The 26878-nt window shown below is 34.3% G+C and overlaps 1 protein-coding gene across 1 annotated transcript in view; it reads right to left on the bottom strand.

Moving 5' to 3' along the window:
* oaf (out at first) overlaps nt 1-23582 on the bottom strand; it is a 70498-nt gene extending 46916 nt beyond the window's left edge. The window contains exon 1 of the mRNA XM_066397792.1: nt 23364-23582. Within this exon, the coding sequence (XP_066253889.1) occupies nt 23364-23483 (120 nt within the window). The 5' untranslated portion in view covers nt 23484-23582. The remainder of the gene's footprint in view (nt 1-23363) is intronic.
* Nucleotides 23583-26878: the final 3296 nt, after the last annotated feature.

Genomic DNA, 26878 nt, shown 5'->3' with positions numbered 1-26878 from the left:
TCCTCACGACCCAATGTCCCTTAATTAAAACAGTTGAAAGCAGCTTGCCAAAAAAATAATTAAGAAATTTTAAATAAAACATAACTACGGGCGGTCTTTCCAAAACGGTCTTTGTGCTGAATGGGCGTCTAATTAACCCTGATAATGATGACTAGACCTCGGAGATGTTGAGGCTTCTTACTTATAAAGCAGAGCTACAGGAAAAGAAATGAGGAATTTTAAATTGCGTCGTCCTAATTTAATAAAACTATCTATGAAATTTCAAGAATTATGTAAATTCGTCGCAACTATAAATCTGATCAACACACAGGCAATTATTAGCATGATCCATTCCCATGTAACTGCATCTGGTCACCATGTTCGGTTTAATTACGTGCAGGATAATTATTTCCCACAGCCTTGTTCATAATCCGGAATAATTAACATTCGGGACATAATTTACCCGATCAACACATAACTCTATCAATAAATACTATCCCTGAAGCGAATTATACTGATAACAGTGAAAATTAATATATCGGTTAATAGGCGGATTTAGTGCGTACATTCTATTGTGGTAACATCTTCATTAGTTTAAGCAAATTGCAAAACCTCTATGTTATTAGCGCAGATTACTTAACACGTAATCATGTAATTGATGAAGGGGTAGTAGCAGGAAGTTAATTGCTTGTAGGTATGTTTAAAGTCAAATCAAATGCACTATACCGAAAAGGAAAATTGTAAAAAGGCCGTATTCTCAAGAAAGCTCTCAGCTGAAATGTTTATAAATGTGCAAATACGAAATATGGAACTATTAATGGCATTAAACATTATTTAAAATTGCCATATTCCTTTTACCATCCAATCTCGTAATATTTAGAACAAAGTTCTAGTATTTTAAATTCTAAAAACCGCACTTGTAGCGTCTTTAAGAGCTTGATTTGCTTTTAGTTTCTTCCATAATTAGGAGATTTTGAATTTGGTGTACAGGAAAGGAAGATAGTAATTTAATTTCCCTAATTTCATCAAAATGCGAATTCTTGGAACCAGTAGATTAGTTAACTGGTCTTTGGTTTGACACAAATTCGAACGGGTTAGTGTTTAACTTCCATCACGCAGCTCTGCAATTATCAATTATGTGGTATTCAGTAAAGCTCGTTTTTGTCATTACGGTGGGAAGAAAATCCATTCGTAATAATGGAAACTTATTCCCGAAATATCAAGTCTTAATTTCAAAAGCTCCAATATTAATACAAGGAAGACTTCACCAACTTGATAATTTGATTATGTACCCCTCACATATTTACAATTAATTAAATAAGTACCTTGTTATATTCGTCTCTACAAAGTAAAATAAATAGATAGAAATAAATCCCAATGTAATAATTTGAACATTACTGTTGCAAAATATGTGAGTCGTACTATGTTAAATTATGTGCCAAGCTATTAACAGATAATTTAAGTAGATTTCATATTTCTCTTGAAATATAAAATATTTCATTATAATGTGAAGAATACGAAGAAACTCAGCAATAGAAAATAGATCCAAAAATAGCAAAGATGCACAACAAGAATAACCTCCACCTTAAGGTTTTTCTTTGATGTTTACATGAAAATATTGAATACTTACTCTGCAACTAGACTAAAATACGTTTAACTTAACATTTCCTTGAAAAATTCTGATTAATAATAATAAAGAAAATAAATAAATAATATTAACAAATAGCAGTTACTGCCACAGAAGGGACTTGAAATACCAAAAACTAACAGTAATATTTATATATACATAATTTTTAAAACTTACTCTTAAAAATTTATAAATGTTGAAAATGTTGGTTCGTTTACGGATAATTAATTGCCCAGCATAAACATGATTCAACAAGTGCAATAATGAAAGGTTCGCAGAAAACATAGTTTCAGTCTGTTAAAATGTGTTAACCTGTTTTCAAACTATGATGTTTTTTTCATATTTTTATTGTTTTTTGTTATACAAGATCCCAAAGAATTTTGATAAAAAAACTAATTGAAAACTTTTGGAGATATGGGCTTGCAGTCCAAGATGGTAGACAAAATTTTAGATGTTCAGTAATATGGCAGACCATTAAAATTATGCAACGTCACAAAACTCTATTTTATCCAGTATAAAAATATATTTACTTATTCAAAAATTGTCATATTTTTTGTTATCTAGAACAAGTGATTCACTATACAATGCAAGTCACAAAGCATGTGAATATCAAAAAAAAATTACGAGTAATTAAAAAGTTACATGCACTAAATGTTTTATAAGTTTATTTTAATCTCTTGTTCTAATCCTCTCTATAAAGTAAAGACATCAAAAACAATAAAGAAAGAAATAACATATTGAACACATTGTGTCAAATTATGCCCCAAATTATTACTCCTTAAGTTACGTTAATTAAAAGTATCTCCATCTTATGTCCGAAGTACATACGATATTGCATTACTGATTAAAGTATATTAAGGAAATTTATATAATATGGAGACGATTGTTTTTACCTTAATATTAATTGGAAAATAATACTTGGTAAGAAGCAAAATTAGGGGTAAAAGCAATCGCAGTCAAGGATAGAAAAACAAGTTTTCCCTGTATTTTCTGGAGTTAAGTGATGAAACAAAAATCACTGCCTCACCTCATGTTGCGACACTATTCCGCCATTAATTATGTGCTGCGCCTGGCTCCCAACCATCCCACTTTTTGTTAGTTAAAGTTCATTTTAAAACCGTTAAGCTGTGCCGTATGATGTAGGCATCCTTGTTTTCTAATTAGTTTTAACTTTCCACTCTGTTTTATGCTAAATAAAGCCTCTTCGCTAATGTCATTAGTTTTGTGGCCCGGGTACATGGATTAATGTGAAGGTACAAGATGGCACATTCATCATATCTCAACATACACATATAGAAATTACCAAAACTTTGAATTTAATTTACTTTATAGGAGCTTTTAAACGATTGTAGTTACTTACACAAAGCTGCTTTCAACTTGACAATAATCAACTGAGCTTCAGTTAACGTAATTTTCATGCCATGGTCCGGCAAAACTCCTTTTGTGATAACATATTTGATCTTAAAACACACGCCCACTGCCCTTAATTATCAAGTCACTGCTTGGGATGAGAAATCCTCAGCCTTAATATTGTAATAATCAGCTAGAATTCCCGCAGTGCATTCTGCAACTAATTTTCATTTAGAAACAAGAATGTGACAAGAAACGAACATGAAGTAAATCATCTTCATCCCGTTTTTTTTTCACGGGACTCCATTTATCCTTTTGCTCCAGGGTCTGAAATTTAATTCCCATTACGAAGCAAATTTGTTGCTTTTATTGATGCTTAATTACTCCCTGCGCATTGTTCGGAGCTTATTTTGTATTCTGTCGGTCAGAAAGTCTCCTTTCAAACTGAAAACAATAGGAGGGAGAATTGGGATGTTTGTTTAAAAAAAAACACATTGCTGTCAGAGATGTGAATGGTTAATGAACAGAAGCCCACACAGAGACAATAAATAGATTTTCCCGCTTACTTCATCAAGTAATTACGAACCACTAATCGCCGGACCGAAGAGTACGCACAAAATCAACAAAAATCTAATGCGCACTATAACTAAGCCCTTCCTAATTAGTTTCGAAAAGACAAACAAATTTTAGGATTAGTTCTAGAAGCCTGGAAAACAAGCCATAATTAGAAAGTCCCCTCTTATGAAATTAATTAAAACCATAAAATATTTGAGGACGTTCTTGCTACTCCCATACTGGAGTTTATAATACTTAAACATAACAGTGTTTACATCGCAAGCTTTATTAAGTTTTCTGCCTTGGTAAACTACGCTAAGTGTTTGTTCATATTAATTAAAGTTGTTTAATTGCTGCTGAATTGTGTTGAGAAATTGCTTTGCATTTTTTATGCAGATAAATATGTACCAGGAGATCCCAATGCAACTCACGTAGTCAATATACTTTACCTTGTCATCTATGATCCACTTCGTGCTCTAGCATATGATATAGGGAGGGCTCTTGAGCTTTGAGATCTCGATCTCGGGACGCCAAAAGTATATATGAGGAAGATACGATGATCATACTCTCCTTTACACATCTCCCAAGAAAACGTTGACAGTCATTGCCATCCTGCAGTAATTTTTGTAGCAATTATTACTTCGATTGGTTTGGATCTGCGAAAGCACATACTTCAATGTTTCGCATTCGAAATTGCTTTTTTCCACCTTTTCCACATTTACTTTAAACTCCACTGCAAATTCAATAGCCCCCTTCAATTCATGCTGATTGTGCGGGTTTTTCCAATATTATTTTAAACGAATAGGCAATTACTGGAAGATAACATTCACGAACAGTGGACTTTGCTGCAGAGTAAACAAAAGTTCACTAATTAACGGCCTCTGTCCATTTTGATAACGATCAAATACCCATCGAATGCAATTTACAACTAATTGCAAATGTTGCACGTCTGAGCGATCAAAGAGATTTTTTTGCTTCCTCGATGAGAGCTGGTATTGATTTACATACAACTCTGCAGAATTAACGCAGAAAGTAAACACAAAGAAATTTCAACTGGATAATTACACGAGCGTCATCAAAAAGCCGGAAACGTAAATGTGTTAATCCGAAATGTGGCGATGAATCCAGCTTTCCATCAGCGTTTGCTAATCAAGGGCGATGTGCGAGAATTTTGAGTTAATTGCTAATTCCGTCTGGATCAATAGCTCATGTGGGGTCTAAAAGAGGGAGAACGTTGATTAAGGTATGTTGTACGAAAAAAGATGATTTTGGATAAGCGAGCTATTTCCCTCACGACTTCCTTAGAGAAATAAAGCTATATAATAATCAAAAGTTTTCTTTGATATTTATCAGCTATTTAAAATAACTCTATTGAAAAGCAAATTTGTTTCTTTGATAGGGTTCTGAAGAGTCGCCTAAATTCACCATTGCAGATGCATTTCTTAATTTTTTTTTAGACAATTCCCGAATTTGGTAGTTAGAATGCCTAATTGGGACGAGATTATTATTGAAAGTATGTACGATCATATTAAAAAATATGTTCATTACAAAGGCATAAAGTCGAAACGTCGTATAAATATTTTGTTTGTTTTTTTGTACCTAAAACAAGCTTAAACTAAATTTGAAACATAAAAAGACAACATGGCTCGTATCACAATATTCCATCAAATTTCCATGGGAACCATAAATAAAATAACAATGGGGATGATGACGACATTGTGGCCGATTAGCACGCTAGGTAAATAATGAGCCGCGTCATTATTAACCTGTTTTCAACTGTTAAAAAATAGAGGGAGAAACGTACAACATTCAATACATCCAAAAATGATGTCCTTTAAAGCTAATACTAGAAAAACGAATATAGAGGTTCGACATTTCGCAGATAGACAAAGAAAAGTGCCAACAAGTAAAATCGATTTTGCAAATGATCAATTCTTTCCGGCTGTTTCAGAACTAACCTGAACTATTGGGATTTTTTTTACATTAAAGCGACATTAGCGTTTTATTCACTAAATAGTATTGAGCAATTTCACCACAATGTTATGAATGCTCTATCTCTAATAGTTTTCGTGATTCCAAAATTGATATGCCATAATTTGAAGCCCCTTGTACATAAAAAGCTCTCGTAAATTTTTCAATTTCAACTGAAATTGCAACCCTTAACGAATTGATATTTGAAAAATTCAAGTATTAAACGATTATTCGAGAGGGAGCACAAACTTTCCACCTCGATATGTGCAAGATAAATATTATACTTGTAGTGTAGCATTGGTCCATTTTCAGTCTCACAAAAATGATCCTGTTAAAAGTATCAGTAGCAGAAGAATTTAATACAGATTTAAATGTTGGCATCAACATGCTTAAGCAGGATATTTGTGGAAGGTTGAATTCCTAGAGGTATATCACCCAGGCCACAATAAAAGAAATTCAATGAAACTTAAGTACTATTCATCAAATAACCCTGAGAGAGTTAGTAGACTTATATGAATTCCCCTACAAAATCATCTCAAATAGGAATCACATAGCAGAAAAACTCAAATAATAAAATGGTTTTGAATTCATTATTCATTTTATCCAACATAATTTTTTTGTATAGAAAATTTCTTATGCATTTAAGTTTAGAGTATTAAACTATGAATGCCACGTACATTTTTATAAGAAACTACCTCTCCCATTTAAGTACAAGCATATTTTAAGTAAATAAGAGCATATTAAATGTGTGTTGTCAACTTGGATGAGACAGATCTATCAGGATTTAAATACTTGGATCTTGTATTGATTCGAATTTCCAACGATGTACACATTGTGTCTTAAATTCGACTCTCATGAGAAACCATTAGAAATACAGACACCATTAAATAAATCCATACAATGAGTATTTTTAATATTGCCGAAATTTCCAAAAGAAAGCAAAAAGTGGCCTTATTTCTTTCTTTTGCTTAAATTTTTGTGAAGCACAAAGAGTGATATCATTTTTTAAAAGTATTTTCGTATACTTTACTTTATAACGCGAAATAAATTTGTTTTATTTCTCTATTAAAATACATTAAACAGCATCCAGAAGAAAACCTTTACAGTCGTAGAAGAAATGTAGAGGGAAAGACATGTGAAAATCGCTTATTAAACTCGTAAGACACTGTACCTCTCACTAAACTGTTTTACCTATGTGAAATGTGCTATTTTCGACAGTGGTGGGATAATCTACTATTTATTTAGAAAACTTCCTTTAAAATATATTTCGTGCATCTAAAATTTCAAAAAATCTTGAGTTTAGCATTGTTACTTTCCTAAAAAGGTCGGGTCCGGCACTTTGTCAAATAATAATAATAATGCATTCAAAGCTGTTTCTGACCACAACCCTTCGTGCACGAATTTTACATGCATTTAACATATCCCTACTGAAATCGGCAATTATTGAAAAATCATGAACAATTTTGGTTTCTAGAAGAAGTTAGAGAGTTAGCGCTCATCAGGAACATATTCCGGCTCATTCACCTTTCTAAGATCGAAGAAGTTTGTCATGCCTAAAAAGAATTTAAATAATTATCAAAGCTTCTTCGCAAATTATCATATTCATTAAAATTCTAGAAATTTCGCATAAAAAATCTAAGAACTGTTGAGTAACTATTGCTGTGAATAAAATTTTAATAATAATTTAAGAAATCCATAATTCCCATACATCATTAAATTTAAAGTTTGCAAGACTCATAATAGAAATAACCTCGAACATTGTACTAATACCAAAGAATTGAGCACTTATGTGAAGGTCTGATGAAGGATACTTACACTTTAACTGCCAATTTAGCTGCCATGAAAGAAAAGCATTTGCTACACTTGTATTTTAAAGGATTATTAGATTAAAACGGCCATTAAGGTGCGGTGAACGTAGTGGAACGATACCATTACTTTTATATGGCTCACAATTCTAATGCAAATAAGGGAAATAATGGAATAATAGGTGCTGGTTTCACCTTTCCTGGACGCGTATTTCTACCTAACCCAAAGAGTATCCACATAACCAACTTGTTATTCTGTGAAGAATAGCGAAAATTATTCTTCTCTTAAGCAAATATTTAAAGTTTACCCAGGCTGCTCTGTTTCGTTTACCAAATTGTGTTTTAATATTGTTTTAAACAGTAGGGAGCGGCGGCTTCATAAAGTCCTAAACAAGGATGTTTTCTTCGTTGACGCATCACGAGAAAATTAAGAAAGTTTTTATCAGCCAAATTTACATTTTCTCCCAGCTGGAAACTTTATAGGTGCTTTGTACAAATTATGCCGATTAAGCCGACTTGAATTTATTATTGAGCAATTTTATCGGATATCAGGTACAGACCTGAGTTAGCCAAGAATAATGAGTCGTACAGTTTATAACTCGACAAAGACTCCTACATATTCAAAAACAATGTTGACAAGTTGAATGGCTTTTATGTTAGTTCAGCCGTCATACAGTTTACGATTCAACACTAGCAGGTATTCCATTATTACATACTTGCATGAAAGAAAACTATTTTCAGCTCTCTCCAACAACTTAAGCCCACAAATGCTGACTGAACTAACCTGAACTAAACATGAAGACACAATTACCTTTCCTTCACACAAGACAAAGATTATACGAATCAGGTTTTCGGGATGACGCTTGGATCTCGGCGTTTGTTCTTCCTGGAGTATTGCAGATCCCAAAATCAAAAATAAAATTTAGGATGAGACCCACAATATTCAGGGTTTAGGTTTAATTTAACACTGCCACAAATTTTCTTGTTGCGCTCATCCTGTGCGTGAAATTGCCTGTACGTGTCGCCGGGTAGGTCAACAGATGCTAAATATTGGCTTTTTCGAGTACGAGGGCAATTCAAGTCCATCCTGAAGTGGAGAAATTTAACAATTTATTTTAGTGAAACATTTCTTAATAAATTGACATGCCCGAGATAATTCAATAGTATTGAGTTCCCGATCCTCAAAGTTAATGTATTAGAAAATGTAAAATAATTATATAAGATCCGGGCAAAGGATAAAATTAAATGTGACACGATCGCGGTGTTAAAAATAAAAACTCCGATGTATGAAAAAATCGTCATCCTTATTTTTTCAGGGCAAAACCCCAAACTGTGAATCACTCTGCGAAAGGTATTACAGCTCTCCACAAAATTCGATAAAACATACCCCACCCTAATAGTAAAAACCCGTCTACAGGGCTAGTCTCGCAAACCTATTTGTGTAGATTGATCTGGCAGTATTTCGAGTTTTGATAAATTGGCATGTTGTGCCCATTTGTGTTTTAATTTTTTCATTATTTCTGTTAATGAAATATCTAATAAACTTTACATTCTCGTAAATAAGAATTGACCCTGACACGACGAATTGCATATCACTTCACATCCACATGACTGAACAGGTTAACAGAGATGAAAACCTGTGATCTCATAATGAATAGTCAGTCAATAACTCTTTCCTTGGCCTTACATAAAGCCTTTACTTATCAACTTTTCGCTCTGTGCTCACAACAATAAACTCTATGACTTAATATACAATCCTAGTATTTTACAAATTTAGCCATATATGCTTTAAGCATATATGTTTCCAAAATGAAGGATTTCAAATTTCATTTTTAACAATTTAAAATATTGATAAACATTTGCTGGGAATGCACCAAAATAATAAAGGAACGAACATCAATCAACGCTTGCAAACAGTGATATTTCCTGTAATGCTACTATTCCTGCTGATGGGAAAATGGCAGATTATGTAAAAACATGCTGAACAATGATTTTATGCTTTTATAAAGCAAGGTTTCGGATATGAATAAATTCAGTTATTTTCTATTTCAGCATAGAAAAGGTTAATCCATGAATGAAGGATATCGAGACGTTTGAACGAATTAAAAATTAACGGTTTTGCATGGCTGCACACGTCCTGATTCTAGAAGAAACGACCTTTAGAAACCGTTTTTCTTATAAAAATTGGGTAAAATATGTCCAAAATAAGAGCTCCGACTATTTTGAGTCGGTGTGATCTCACTAGACTATCTGCTAGTTTCGGCCGCAGTAAAACTTATCAGTTTATTGAGCTATTATGGCGAGTGTTTTAGTGAATAATCAATAGCACTCTGCCCTATCTGGATTCTTAAGACGATACGTCATTGTCGGTGTTATGACTCGGGAGTCGTTGTCTCTTTTTTGCTCCTAATCTCATTTTTATCCTTAATAAGTGTATAGCAATAATATTAATTCAAGTAGTGGGAAAAATCTTACATACCCTGCGGTTGTGCAATGCTCATAATCCTCACGGTCTTAGGTCCCCAGGCGTTGCACGTCTCATGATTTAAGCTTAACGCTAGGACCATAATGGTGCACTTCACAACCTTGGTGTATAATATGGTATTCTTATCTGGAAATATTGCCAGATAAAATTCCCCTGTAGATCATTCGGAGAATTTAAATGGTCCTTATATTAAGGAGATTGACACCTTAAAATATTCACAGCGAAATCAGGTATCTACTGCGCCGTAGAGAATATCGCTTCGCCAATTAGCCGAGGCCAATTAATACGGAGAAGGAAATTTATTTTCAATTCCCATACCTATTAGATTTTGCTAGAGATAATAGATCGGTAAATAACCAGAGCTGCACCTGTGACGCAACCAGAGAATTTTTGCGCTGACAGCTGACACTCCACTCGATTGCCCGAATAGCGTGATAGCCGACCCCCCACATGGCTTTTAATTATCATTGGTACGTCACTCCTTCTTTTATTACAAGATTTTTCCATTTGCACCCTAATCTGATGATACGTTGAAATTTTTATGATTGCGAATTGTGCATTGTTAACAAAAATGAACTTTCTGTCGTAAAATCCTAAAAGTAACCTGATTTATTATTAAACATACTCAGGAAAAGATCTTCGGTTAAATGCTCCTCAGCGGGGAAATTCGATATGGCTTTCCCCAGCCTGGGTTCACAATTTATGAGTATAAAATTAAATTGCTCATAGGGTGTATTCATTGTGGTGTAAATTTTTAATAAGCAAAATAAATTGCAGGCAGCGTCTATGCAGCCCCCGTTCCCGTTAAAGGCAAAATTTAAGGCAGTATAAGGTATCTATTAGGAGCTTTGCTCCAAAAATTCAATACAAACCGGGAAAAACTGAGGCGAGTAACTAAATTTGGAGAAGGAAGTAACAAATAGCGCACGCGATTAATTTGATTTTCATTCTTCGGATTCATTGTTCAATCTGTTACTCAGTGTGCAAAATCAATCTTGGCGCACTAGTTGGAGTTCAATTACTGAAAAAAATAGATATTTGTATATTAATTGCGGTAATTGCTATACTGTCGGTCGACGAGCGTGCAACAAAAAGAATTTCCGAGAGCGGCAAAACTTTGTGCTGAAATTACACACATGATTTTTTCCAAAATCATTCAAATAAATACCGAGTAAGAAGCAGAGGTTTTTCTTAATTAATGTAACAATACAAATATGTACTAAGAACTTTGGTTACCCAGCTTTTTCTGTTGAATACGGTTTCAAACTTAGTTTCCCACATAGTGTGTCACGCCTTTTTCTTGAACCATCAAAATCACATCAAAGTTCACTTCTATCTAAACTTTTAGGGTCAGAAACTCATTGTTTCCCTAAGTTCACTTTCATTAGAAATATTCATTTTTTTCCTGAATCGTGCATACATTAAGTACATTAAGTATGCACGATTACCTATTTTAAAACAACATGGAATTGAATTAATTGAACATAAATAAATAAAGGCAGTAAATATTAAATAAAAGTCACGACATGCCAAAAGCAAACTAACTCATAGCAACACAACCAGCCGTTACATTCGTCGCTAGCGCTAAGCAAGCGGTAAAATTCATGTCGGCTCGCAAAGCGTACAAATAAAATTCCTCGTAAAATCACTATTTTGCGGTCTCTTTTATATAAAAAAATATGTCGGATTTAGGTTAACCAAGTTTTCATATCACAAGTCCAGTTTTATAGTGACCAATGGCTAACTGACACATACCTCAGACACTTCATCCGTAGACTAAATCACCTCCCTGTGGCTACAAGATGTAAAGTATTCAAAATCTAAGCGATAAGAAAATATTTGGGACAGCATGAAGATACAACCTTTATTCTTAAACCAAGTTAAGTGAACACACCTCTTCGTGATGCGCTCTATTTTTACAATCAAATTATTGCAACTGAAAACTTGGAGGGATGTAAAGTAATACTGAACTGAACTGAATGTCGATATTTTCATGGTATGTTTCCTGTCCCCTAATTCCAGAACTATTACTATAAAACTCAATTTTTGCACTGATTTTGCATTTGGCATGAAATGAAGTGCAAAAATGACACACCAAATACGCATGAAAAAAAGTCGTTATTCCAGTAATCATGCAAAGGAAATTAAATCTCAATTCATAAGAGAATTGTTTTGTACTTTTATTAACAAAATCGGAAAGAGAAAAATATATAACTCGTCTAAAAACATGAGGGTAAGCCAATCTTCAGACCACAGAACAAATTTAAAATATACTTTTGGATAAAAACGATTTCATCAAAAAATTAAATCAGATAATTTGTTTTACAAAATTAAAAGTATATTTCACTAGATTAGATCTACAACATATATCATGTGGTGCAATGATCACGAACATACACAAATGGGGTGATTATTAAAAAAAAGTCTGAAGTATTCAAATGACACAAACATATCTTGGATAATCATCATTCAATTGTTATCTATGGTCAATATCAGATTTTTGGTGATAAATACTGATGGTGAAAAGTATGAAAAGCAGTTTCTAAAGATATTCTATAACCAAAACGCCTTTCTGGAATTTAATCCAGGTTTGCCTTCTTCTGCATGACAGTTCCCGGAACGGAAAGGAGTAGAAGATGGATGGGAAATGTGTTCTGGAACATAAACATGTTTTCTCAGATTTTTATGGTTTGCCTCCATGGTTACAAACTCTTACCAGTTTTTTTTTGTGGATTGTTGGGCACCTTACATTGTAGAAGGAACGGAACTATGAATTTGAAATTAGGAAATGCACTGTGAGTTCATATGGCTTAGAGAAAGAAGGCGACGCTTAATTTTAAAATAATGCCAGAATAATTATTTTAATAATATGATAATATCACGAGAATATTTTAGGATACACGGTAACATGACCTGGTAGAAACATTCTAGCCTGAGATATCAGATAAAAAAACACTTCAAAAAATGAAATTATTAAATTATTTACATCAGATAATATAACACAGTCGTATACAATAATCAGACTAGTAAGATATGAAGATCATACTAGTGTTTTCTTTCTATAAATACTTTACTGTACCACTTTGACGAAAATTGAAAAACCTCTAAAAATTTCAGGGCATCTTTCAGAGATAATAAATGAATAAAATTGATGGATTCTTCAATCCAAATTTTAAGATAAAAGTAGTGGTGAAATTAGAAGTGAAAAGCTGCTTTCGTTCCGTCACTGACACTGCTGTCATTAAATCTCACACCTTCGATTTCATCTTTGATTTCCAGGACTCACTTAGGAAATTGTTTTTTCAGGGTGCCAAGAGATTAACTACTTTATTAAGCATTAAACAGGGTGTGGCGAAGTGTTATTCAAATAATTCTTGAGTACATTCTGCATTCCAAACTACGAAAAAAATCCTATAAACATGGATCCGGAAACTGACGCTTCGGTGTTAACGGTTTGTAACAATTAGAAATAAGAATTTAAAGTACCTTGAGTGCGAGTCCAGCATGTAAATTGGTAGTAAACTTAGTGGGAAGATTAAATTCGTGGAAGTAATAACTAACAGAGGTCGCGCCATAATTAGCCTCTTGGTGTCGATAGAAGTTATGACTCTGCTAGTAAAGTTACCATCACATTAATAATTCTGCACTAATAGTATTAAAAGGAACAACTAAATTTTTCAGTTCCGTAATCAATTTTCCATTCGGGTCATTGGGCTCGTTTTGTTTGATTTTCGAAAAAAGTTTCCTACCCTTAAAATGTCACTGATTTCTACACGAACGTGCAAATAAAGCTCCCAAATCTCATTAATGCTTATACCAACTCCATTTACTCCCAAAATCCACAGGATTTTCGGTCGAATTCTCTGCATACGAAAAAGAATTTTAAGCGAACCCGATGACTTTTAACGAAAAGTGTTCCGCTTTTCTCCGCCCTTCAATAAATACATAAAAAGTGCTCCGAGCTTGAGCCGCTCTTTGTACTTAACCAAAGTTTACCAAGACCTCCCGCTAATGGATTTATCAATTTCCCGTCGAAAGTGAAACACCTTTAGGCCACACGGGAAACAATTAACTTTCCTAAATTAAACCCGTGTCTAAATGGAACGTAGTCACGCAGCCTGTGTAGGTATATGATTGTCTCATAATATACCAAATAAATTGCTATGTACACGCTCGTTACCTAGACACGAGACGCGCTCATATTTTGCTGGAATTAATTTTGCCAAGGGGTACGATAGGACAGCCAGTTTCCCAGACCTGGACACACCCCAGGTGTCCGGGATAAATCTTAATAGACTCCTATTAAAATTTAAAGTGCCTGTCTGCTCGTCTTGATGGAGATTCCTGGAATACACGTCTAAGGGAATGATATATTAGTTTTACAAATTTAATCATTTGGCTGAATAAAGTTGCAATTCAAGGGTAATTCTATCAGTGCAATGAAAATGATCGATAATTTTTGGGAAATTTGCACGAATTTAAATTGAGCGGAAAGTTCACGATGCAGCGTTTGCCAAAAATTAAATTCAATTTTCTTACACGAAATAACGATTTAACCAGAATTTATTCTTTCGCAGTTAACACTTTTGCTCAGTCAATTGTTAGATACGTTAGTTTCATATATCTTATTCTTCGGCCTTCTAAGTATTTTATATTAAATTTACGAGAACTATTGCCATTTCTCTCAGCAATATCCACTTCTTCTGCAGAATACGTTGATATTTGAGATCATTACCAAGTACCAACATATTTCCGTGCAGGTGTTACATTTTGATAAAAAAAATATCAGGAAAGGTTAAATTTATTATTACGGAAATTCAATTATCTTCCACAAAATAGAAAAAATACATTATTTATTTGATTTCCGATTACGCTGTTTACTGAAGCCCTTATTCTGGTGCCCATACAAATTGGCAAACAAGTTTACAAAAACTTTGTTAACGTTGTGTTTCTCGAACTCGTTCACAAAGGGAAAGAAGAAAACTGGATAAAATCCTTAAAGCCAATCGAAAACGGTTCATGTGTAAACTTATTTTTTACTCCAGAAACATGGTAAAACCATGGATTGATGCTGATTTTATTACCATGCAAAGGTCAACTTCAATACTGGCCGTACAATAACTTTCAATATTTGCTTCTGGGATTGCGCTTTGGAAAAATGCAAAGGTGAACTGAAAAATTAATTAAAAGTTTTATTCTTCCAGCTGGCAAGCTGCAAGAATTAAAGTCTTAACCGGCTTTTGTTGGCGGTGTTTCTTTCCAAGTTGATTTTAGCCGGTTTGAGTGCGTACTCGACACGAATATTAACAAGCCACTTCTACAATCAGCTGCGATATTTTATTAAAGAAAATGTAATAAAGACTGGTACACTCTACAAAGCATTTGAAACATTAGAGCTGTGAGCTGAAGATAAGCTCGAAAAATATAATTAAAAGTTTCCCTACTTTGTTCCAAGTTCCAATTCAAACTAAATCGGGTTTTGTCGAGATGTCGCTACTCCCTAAAATCTCGAAGAAATAGGAAGTTGTTTAATGCCGGATGCCTTATCTAATTTCCACATTTGCAAATAAACTTTTCGGAAGTTCGCAATAATTTCGCTCTGATAGTTCCATGATATCCAAAGGAAAAGGTCCTCGTCAAATCCGGTTATCTACAGTTAGTCAGCCGCCACCTAATCCATTTAGCAAGAATTTCCATAAAAATTCGCTTCTATGTTAAAATTGCATACATTCGCCCGAGTCAAGCGTTCTGGATTTTTCGTATCCCCGAATACAAAAGTGAACGGTTCCATATAAATATTTATGTAAATACTTTCAAAGATATAATGCGTTTTGCTTTTGAAGCGTCTAAAGATTTTACGAAGAAATATTACAGTTTGCAAACTGGGATAAATAGCTTTGCCGTTCGCTGTTTACACGAGAAAGTTCGGTCGTCCATGGAAAATTTTAGATTTATTGGAAGGATGGACAGAATGGAAATTAATGAAGAAAATACACGGTGATCGTCCTATGGAGGACACAAGAAAAAAAACATCGGGTTGTAGTACTTTAATTAACTGAACTATCATTACAATCTACATAGGATTATGAGTTGAACTTAAATATCATATTATAGAGTACCTTTGTCACCAGCACTGGTAAGGTTCAAGGTTATGAACATCGACATTTTTAATGTTAAACTTTTTTTGATTAGTAAAACTACAAGAAAACTTTATCAAAAACAACAAAGATAAACAGCTAAAACTCAGTTAGTTGCACATAATTAGCTCCATAGACAATAATTATTTGTCTTTCTACAATTACTTACCTGTGACGCTTCATCTTTTTATATGCACATCCGTCGACGAGATTAGTGCGATACTTCCAGATTGATGTTAAATCATTTCCAACACGAGTCATCTGTGAAATCCTAGAGAGTCGAAACTGCTAATTAGGGGATGAGTTTGGAATACCCCCCAGCACGGTGCAACTTTTCCCTAGATTTACGGAAACTTTATATGTGTAGTACTGATTTTTCCCTATACTTAGGGAAATCGAAAACTGACAATGTTGTAAGCTGTGGTGAGCCAGGAGGAACCTTATTGATTCAACTTTTGTTCGATCAGCTTCTATTCGTTCCAACAAAACGACATGTCCCAGAATGTTCATTTTTTCTTGAAAAAAAACATGAATACCTTTCTATTTAATTGGAGGTGAGCATTTCTCAACCTTGCGAATATTCTCTTTAGGTTCTTGACTGAAAACCATGGTTGAGACTTCGTATTAGGAAGGTGGACACCCTCTATGCGGTGTTGTCAAGTTATGCAACTTTTACCTACATTTAGGAAGATCTCAAACTGATAATCTCACCTTCACCTCACAACAAAATATGTCTCCGTATTTTTGTTCACTTAGTTATAAATTTTATTACTAGTTGCGCAAAAAACACTTCTTTAATACATACATATTAGTTACCTACCTATATACGGATATAAGGCATATAAGGTCGAGCCTTGGTGTGGGCAAATCGTCGAATATCATCAGATCCATTTAGGAAACGAATGATTTCATATGTAAGTGGATTATGCGTTGCGTTTTTAATACGAAGTTGCATGATTGAATATGTTGATTTTCTAAATGATTTATACGCATGTCTAAAAGAATCGACCAACCAAAAAAATCAATCAGAAAATTGTGTTACTTATTGTCGCTAACTGATGTCATTGACTGATTTAGTAAAGTGGGCCAAATATTAAATAGTTGATATCCAGAAGTATAAAACAAATTTAAATTGATTTAAAAATGAAATTTAAATTTAAATTGATAAAAAAATACCTATTACCCTACTAAATCGTTACCTCTTTCGCATCTTTTTTTTTTACTTTGTCAGCCACAAGGCAACAGAAGGCAATGTTTGGCAACTCTCACATAGATACATGTTGACGACTGACGTAAAAAGCTTAATTAAATTGAGATGATCAGCACAGATAATCGGTCGTTGAATAATCCTGTGGGATTTAAAACATTCCAACAGGTAAGTATTTCTGGTTGCCTGTTGATGAATACGTACAAAAAAAACTAATCAACAGTTATTTTCACAAGAAAGAAAAGTGCCGCTTTTACTGCAGCAAATAATGTAATCAATATTACAGGGAATAAAAGGCATTTTCATTTAAACAAAAAGGAAGTCGCAACTAGTAATATCAAAAAGCAGCAACTTATCAACTCCTTCGTCACCTTTTAACTTTGGGCGATTGCTAAGTTAAGTTCATAAATTTTTAAAAGTACTCGAAAACCTTATTCTTTATAGACAGAGAAAAAGATTTTAATCTTGTGCTGATTCAATGCCTTGAGTTTAGTTTAATTTACAATCATAGATCCGAAATATTCTCTATTCGTTTCTTAAATATATCGAAGATAGATTGCCAGAGGCCAGAGGCAATCTATCTACAATATATTTAAAAAACCTACTGCATGCGCTCAATATGAAAATCATGAACATGAGTAGCGTTTTAAACAAAAATTTACATCTTTGAAATATTAATCACCCAAGAAGTTTTAACACAATATGGTAGTTTTTTTACTTCCACACTAACTTCGTAGAAGATACTCTGTGCAATGAATGTCTTTTTGACTTTCTTGTACGAGAGTCCACGAATAACCATTCCGGCATGGGTATAGCTTTAATATCTCCATAATTCCATTTAAAAAATATATAATTTAGTAAGACCTTAAAAACTCACTTGAAACAATTATGTTTTAATTATTTAACTAAATTTATAATTTGCATGCAAAAACCGTGAAAATTAAAATATGTGTATTAAAGATATGTATGTCATGAGGGTAACAGTGAATCACTTTTTCAATGCTATTATTCAACACTGAATAGGGTCAGGATATTGTCAACTTATCATGATGGCACATCGATAAATGTCCTCTGTCAATCTTCATCAAGTTTAAAAAAAAAAAATTTAATTGATCCACTATGTACACAAAACAGGCAAGACATGTTCACCATTTCATGGAAGCAAGGGAATGGGCTTTGTTAAATTGCATTCCGTTAATGACACAATAGCTTGTCCTTCATCTCCATCTTTGTTGTATCATTTAATCCCTCCAAGCGCACTTCATCTTCTTTAACCTTTTCGTCTTAAACACTATTTAATTTTTTTCATTGCTTTCTCTTTTCTTATCTGACTATTTAGTTGATGATTTCTCACATGCAATTTACATTTTTTTGGTAGAACCGATAGCAATAAAACAATGTTTAAGATTCCTTGGTTTTGAATTAAATTAAAGATTCCAACCTTTTAAACGTCTTTATTGAAGGTCATGCCTCTACTCCTTTGGTTTTTTTTTATTTGTCCGAGTTCCTGTTTTAGGTGCATCTCTGAACTGGAACGGAGATTTAAAATCAACCGATTTGTCGGCTGAAATTAAGTTTATTGACGCTGATGCGCCCAAAGTTGAATGTTACACCCTGACATTTAAATTTTCCGAGCTAATTAGCTGGTTCAAATTTGTCATGCCTAAACCCTTCGTTGAGTCGTTATTACCATTAGAGTCATTTGAAGTGGAAGCAGTTAGCTGTCTTTAATGTGCTGAACAATCTGTAACCGTTGTTGTAGAGATCAAAATTCTTGTGGCCTGCAATCTGGACCTAGCAGATCTCTTACTAAACTAAGCATAAAATCTTCATCATCAAATGGAAAAATCCCACATTTCTTGAAAGCACTTATGATATTATAGGAGTAATGACTTTCAGAAAAGCAATCCGGGGAATATCGCAGATATTTATGGGCTTTCCAGGATTTTTCAACATTTTAATATTTTTCATGTTGTATTGTAATACGATTCAAATAGTCCATAGATTTCTACATGTAAGGGCTGTAGTTTCCCTGATGTGCCGAGATGCAACGTGAGTATATGGACCTCGACATGGTCATAAGAGATAAGGATATTACGAAATGTAACAAATCACCCTGTACTACGACTTTGTATCATATTTCTCAGTACTGACATTCAAATGTTGTGGAAAAGATTTAGCGGAAAGAATCTCTTCTCAAGCCAAAAGCCTCATCAAGATTTGAACAAAAAGCGTCTAGATGCTAGTTAAGTTGTCACTATTTTCAAAGGAACAATCTATTTTTCGTAATTTTACAGCCCTTAGATCCTTTGAAATGTCTCGAAGAGTCCAGGGTTCTGAATTTACTAAAAACTCTATATTTGTTACAGCACAGAAGATGTTTTTCAAATAATAGCAGAAAAATGATGGCAACCTTACCAAACAAAACTTCTTTGTATAAACATGAGGTCTTAAGGCTTTCGTTTTCTGGACACAAGGTGCAAAATTATAATTCATTTTAAAATTTTCTCTACAGTTCCTAGAATTAATATGCAATTTTGCTTCAAAATTGATAGATAGTTAGGTTAATCTTTATACACGTATGTCAACTGATTATATGTATATACCCATAGGATGATACTGTTCCTAGTCTTCTTTTACCACCGTCACAAGTTGTGCTAAAAACGAGTTCTTCGTTGTTCTGAAAAACTATAATTCCGTAGATTTTCGTAATCATTTGGCATATCTTTTTATGAAAGAAGAAATATAACCTTAAACTTTTTCACTATCTATAGAAAGTCACATTATGTCTGTTGAGGCTAAAGTGATCTCAAGTGACTTCAAATAATTATTAACTCCAAGATTCCCCGACGATTTCAAATTCGTAACCGCACTGCTTTATATGTGCTCAGAATTGTTAGAATCTTATTATCTTTCTTTTAATTTATATAATATAAGCCTTTTAAACTTATGTTGATCTTATAGAAGTATTCGGATGACGAGTCTTAAGTTACGAAAAACACTCCAGAGGTTAGTAACATTTAGACAAGATATCGATGGACTCAAATCAGCAAGAAATCTCCAACATGGAGAACTCCAACACGAAGAGGGAGGATCGCTCCTCCCTCTCGGTTTAAAATTAATTGTACTACTAAAAATTCCAAACTTCAACTAATCCTCGCAAAAAATAAATCTTCTATTCAATTGCCTCTGCAAGGCCAGTATGTCCCTAATCTATTTTAGGGTAAAATTTTTTTAGTTTCAAGAATCACCACTCTTGAACCAGTTTTGATTTAATCCTGGTATTTATAATCTGAGGACACAGCAAATTCCGCCTGAAAGACCGATAAACTGATTCGCAAAGCTATGATTACTTTTCTTCTCGGACCTCTCTCTTGTGATTTTTTGATGATTCATATAATTAGTGAATTTTGAAGACTCGCCGAAAAATATCAAATTTGCCTATAAGTGGGTAACTATTTTTACGACTAATACTTTATCGACTTTTTCGCTAAATTATGTAAAGCCTCTTTGTTCCTACTTAGTAATTAATCTATCCAATGGCCCGATGGAAATACGTTTGTCTTAAAGTTATTGCCTCCCCTTCCCTTTAAAGTTAAACTAAGGCAGACTTTAAAGCGTCCTATATACCTACCTAAAATATATTGCTGTCACCAACACATTAGGTACGTGAAAATGTCCTTTAGAATAGCAGTTTACGCTTAAAAGTAATGGTCCAATTGTTGCTTAGTTTACTAGAAAAACTGCCTTTCTTACAATATCGAGCTAGATTTATTTGAACCAGGTAAGGTTCAACTAGAAGACTTATACCTATTGGAAATGTTTTGGGATCCTTAATTGACCACTAAGCTAAAATGTAACAAATTGCCACTTTTTTGTACTCTCCAACTTAACCGTAAAACTCAAATAGGTTTAAATATAGAGAGAAGAGAGAATATAGCAAAGCCATGATTTTCCATCATAGAAATAGAAACGCACGATTTAATGTACAGGGTGTCCGTTGCTACAATTCAATCATGGGGATCTTGGTAACATTAAAGATGCGAGATTGGTTAAACTGACGGAAAGTTACACAATTTGGAATTCAATATAGCTTAAAATTAAAAAAATTTCGATTACTTTGGAAGGTACTTGAAAAAAAACTGAAATTTTGGAAAAAGTTTTTATTTTTCTCTGAACTTATTTATTAAAGTAATTCAACGTTATTGACGTTTCACTATTACAAACGTTTTCTCCTTTACAACATGGGGATGCCATATATGATGATATAGCCGAATTTTGCGCGTTTCCTAAGCTTAAAAGGAGTGTTCATAGACCAAATGTAAATAAAGTGGAAATTTCTCAGAGGAGGAATAAAATGTTAAAATCTCCTCAAAAATAACAAACGGTCGTGAATTTAATTCTCTATTACATTTAAGATAATCCCTCTTCTTCGACAAAAGTTACGGCAGAACGAATTAACGCATCTCATCGGGTCGTGCGGAGAGTCTTAAAAAAACATAAAATACCGACGGTTTAAAATTCATATCACCCAAGTCTCCATTCAAGAGATAATGGACGGAGGGTGATTTTTTAGGAATATCATAGCACAACTAAGGCATGTTCGATCGCAACAATGAACATGTTTTGTCCACTGAAAATCCACACAAGCACTAAAGACGTCGACTTCAAGTATGTTTCGGACTAAATGTATGGGTAGTTGGCTTGTTTGGCGATACCTTTGGTTTCAACAAGATGGTGCTTCGCCATAGTGGCAAATTCTTTGTCCGAAATATTGCCCGGCGAGATATTTTTTCTTTATTTTTTAAGAGATATTTTAATTAATGGAGATATACGTTGGCCAGCGGCTCTACCAGATCTTTCCCCATGAGATTATTATTTATGGGGAACTATGAAAGACCTCATTTATAAATCTGTATCCCCCGACATTAACGAGCTACAATGGAAGATCATCACAAGTTTAAACGCCAAAATAAGAAAAAGGGGCGCTTTAAGATCAATATATTATAGAATTTGAGAAGTTGCACAGAGCTGTGCTTGGAAATGGAGGGTGAACCATTCAAGCATCTCTTATAACTTTCTTTATTTACTCTTTTCTTATTTTGTTACTTCCAAGGAACTTTATGCAAAAACAGTATTTATGACATTTCCACTAATCTACAAGACTGAGCCTTAATATATGACACATCAGTGTAACCAGAAAATAAACGATGAATTCAGAAATATAAAAATGCAAGATGCCGTGCATAAGAAGAAATAAAGTTGATGATGACTGTCGAAAATCGAAACATGGGATTTGAAATGTGACATCGTTGTAGAAGAGGAAAAGTTGCAGTGACTACATGTTAGTCATTTTGAATGACCTCGCCAAATACGTTAAGGTGAGGAAAAAATAAAAACTTTTTCCAAAACGTTTCACTTTTTTTCAAAATCCTTCGAAAAACATAGGAATTTACGTTGCCCTAATTTAACCGATCTCGTTTTGCTACCGAGATCTCTGCGGTCACGCTCCAAAAACAAACACTCTGTATATCAAATTACCCAGGTTCCAAATGCTACTATTACTCGCCCTTGATGTTCAAGCTGTTTAGGGATCTCTTATATTGTTATAAGGTTTTTCAATCACAGCCTTCACCACGGGTATAATTTTTGCATTGACTTGTCCTTTTTAATATTTCTCATGCTCGCTTTTTACACAAATTTCGTATCTCTGAGTACTTTTCATCTTTCTTCCATATGGTTATAGGAAACATAAATATCTAACCGTTATTGAACCTCCAAGTAGCAATCAAATTTTCTCAAAAAGTAAAAGAGTCCTAAGTCTGCAGTATGTTGATAATGCCAATTCTCCAATCTAAGTAGTTTATTCCCCATCCTTTAACATCTTGGAGAAGCCGATCTGCGAACCTTCGTAACAATAATTGAATTGTCTATATATGACAAGTTTCTCATCCATTCTCTACGATTGATTGAAATTTCCCGACTATATTTAACAGTGGTTGAAAGGGGGTATAATTTAATTTGCCGTTCAAGTTTGAACATATCTCTACCCTTCAAACGTAAAGATAAACAAGCGCATATCTCAAATTTTACCACTGATACAATAATATCTGAAATAACAGAATATCCCACATTTCTTACGTTCAAAACATTGATATAAACCTCCCGACAAAACAAACGAAAACGTTCAAATATCAAGGAAGTAAGGTTAGAAATCGGATGTTTCATCTTTCCTAAGCGAACTTACCTGATTTTTCACGTTAATAATCAACTGACTGTGTCCCGTACCTGCTAATATCAAACACACATTCGCAACGAGGGTAAATGTCACGTAAATTCCGGGTTTAAAGCCTTTATCTAATCGCATTTTACGGCAAAGTTTTGGACGTCGTAATTTTTCTCGTAAGTACACGAATATCGCACACTTACACCGCCTAAGCGTCAAGATACAATGCGGTGCGATAGGCAACACACTCGCCTTTCGATAGGAAGACGGCATGTGGCGCATGATCCATGTTGCCAACTCGTTTGAAAAAACGCTTTGGATGGGAATTTTACACTTCTTACTACCTACCGTACATTTGCTGTCCTCGGTCCCCGATCCTGGAGCCGAAAAGAGTGGGGGAAAAGTTAAATCACACACGGAAAGTAGTACTCAGAGGGTATGTACTTGCTTTAAGTGAAACTATATGTGAAATAGACTATGAAATATGTATATTTCTCTGAATGATATTGGCAACATGGAGGAATGTCATTCCCGTTCCCGTTCCTCCTTCGGCCATGTGGTCCCTATCGATTCGTGAACTTTCGTTGGATGTCGGAAACTAATTTGAACAGCGGGAAGCGACATAAATTTTATAATTATCTTGCCCGCAATTCCCGTAATATATTTTCAACAAAGCTTCAGTTTATCAGTTTTTAATCTTTTGTTATGGTTTTCAATTTACAGCAGCTCAATTGCATCTGCAGAGGCGGATTCAATGTCACCGAGGTATAGATAAAAGTCCTATACGGGGGGTTTCAGTTTAATCTGCCTCCTTTCACGGGTAGGTTGGAAATCTCATATCATCAAGAATATGTTTTTTCTTGCTTGTTAGAGCTCTAGAATTGCGCACTATTTTTTTATTAGAATTAATGGGACTCGCACGACTGTATAAACTAAAAATGGAGTTTTTATTCTAACGTCATTTAGGGGCCCTCGACGGCGTCTCGGAACGCATTTGAGGGTTTTTTTAATTTTTGATCTATAACAGAAATTACAAGAGGCTCTCACAAAGTTGCCGCTTTTATTGATGTTTAGCAAAAATAACAATATCTGCAGCTTGCGCAAATTAACTTTGGGAGTGGAGGTACTGCACTTAATAATGGAGCAAATATTCAGTGAAAACGAGATCGTACTAAAATATTAATAACATGGAGCAACATTCAGTCCATGACAAAAGTGAAAAATAAGGGCGGTTTTATCTTATCCTTTCTCGCTAGGCCCTAATGGGCTCTACTTGTCCATGGCGCCAGGCGTGTTTACCTCTACATCACCCATTTTTCCGCAAGTTAAGAGCTCTGTAAAGTGCCACACACACGCAGTAAATGAAGCAAAATTGCTATTTGCCGTATATTTTCTTTTTATCGTAATGTACCGTATTCTTCGAACCTTTTACTACGCATGCAATGCTTTATAGCTCCACACGCAAAGCTAATTTGGGCAAGCTGTACAGCGTCTAATGGCATTTTGGGAAATCTAAACAAAACCGAATGGATTTTCAGCAAACGACATTTTCTCAGTGTAAAACGAGTTAAGAAAAATGAAATATATGTATAACCAATGTTTTAAATCTTGTTTGCGCGAGCTTAGTATTAATCATTAGTACTCATCACTTGCACTAATACCATCAAAGGTAAACAAACCGAATTAGCGCTAAGAATTAGTAAAATTGGGAATGCAAGTGAATAGAAATCTGTTCTCTTTACTTACTTATCACTTGCACGTACCCCCTCTAAAACTTCCTCTCAACTTGTGGCGGCATTTTCAATTTGAAGCGGTAAAAAGGTACAAGTAACCGTGCAAATTGTGGAAATCTTGGATATTACGGTATCTATCCACAACAATCTTGAATATTCCAGTGTCTCCTCAAGTTTGCCAATATTGTACAAGCAGGACAACGGTTGAACTCGGACCAAGAGCGATTGAAGCAAAAACATTCAAAAGTATTTTTTGACGTTTAAAAAGTAAGAATTATTGTGATTTCATTTTTTGGTTTTTTGAGCTTGTTCCTCCGAGATACAGACCACGGGCATCTTTTCAGCGAATTTTTGAAATGCATGAAATTTTTAAGGCTGCACACTCACAGAGTTATAGGTAAAGTGCTAGTAGTGATGTCTATAAGAGCCAAGCTCTGATTACGCTCAAAAAAATTTGTTTTTCAGAATATTGAATTTTACCAGAAACAAAGTTAAAATTTTCGAAATGTCCTCTAAGAACATGTAAAAATGTTTGCTTGCTGTATCATTTTCCATAGATGGGACGTTTACCATAATTGCAGGTGTCTCTATGAAGAAATATTTATTATGTGCATGACATCGATATGTTATGTAGCTATCCGTGCCGTCATGTGGTCATCTGTGATATCCTGTGCTCATCTGCATTTCATCCCATCTTATCTCACATATTATCCTATGCAGAGGCCCCTAGCTACGACGCCTACTACGTTCTTACTTGTCAACTCAGTAAAACAACCCACTAGGTTTTTTACTAACGTTTGTGGCTAATGGTTAGTTCAGGTGGTGAATACTAATGATTAATATTAAGCTCGTTTTAATTCAATATCGCATGAAAGTCGGCGGAGTAATTTCCGAAATGCGAACTCTCAAATATGGCTGAAAATGTGCTGTTTCGACTATTTCTGTGAGCAGTTTATCTAATCACATTCAACGGAAGGGAGGGATGAACTATGTTTCACCCGAAGTACCTACCTCAAGTTGATTAATGTTCAGTTTAAGGCGGGTGAGGAGGAATTTCTCAAAGCTAATTTGAAACACGACTTTGAGCATAGCATCGGCAAGCATGGGAAATCAATTTTGGCGATAGAGACCGGAGACTTTTTTTAATTCCGACATTAAAAATTAGAACAGTATTTCTCCCAGATATATCGTTTCATCCATTTGGCAAAATAAGAAGGTGCTTAGGAAGGCAAATTGGTAGGGCCGACAAAAATTCCATAAATATCATATAATACAATGTGGCCAAATGGGTGCGGTATAAAAGGGCGACCAAAAAATGTGCTTAGGGCAATATACATATAAACGCGATTCTGATATATTCGATATTTGAAATTAAGAAGATGCTTAACGACAATAACCTCTTGATGCCCAAAGCCGATAAGAGTTCTTATTTGGTTGTCGTGACACAGGCGGATTATATCGAACGGGTCACGGGACGTCTGAATCCTTATGATTTTTAGTTGATTTCTAAGGATCCGATCAATTCTTCGTAAAATCAAAAAAGACTCTGAACTATTGTCAAATAACTTTGGAATGTTTTAATATTTCAAAAAAGTATATAAACCTGAATATCCAATAAACCAGTAATCGCATACGTGGATTTTTTTTGGCGCGGAACGGTTTAAATTTATTTTTCTTTAGAGCCCGATGAGCAGTTCATCTAGTTATACCATTATTATGTTCAATTTGACGCAGTGAGATGCGATGGTTTTCAACAATGCTTCCAACCACGAATGACTTTCTACATTTTCATTAATCCTGTGT

This window comes from Euwallacea similis, chromosome 16 (assembly GCF_039881205.1).
Source record: "Euwallacea similis isolate ESF13 chromosome 16, ESF131.1, whole genome shotgun sequence".
In the NCBI taxonomy this organism is placed as follows: Eukaryota; Metazoa; Arthropoda; class Insecta; order Coleoptera; family Curculionidae; genus Euwallacea; species Euwallacea similis.
This window is presented reverse-complemented; position numbering and strand designations above follow the sequence as displayed.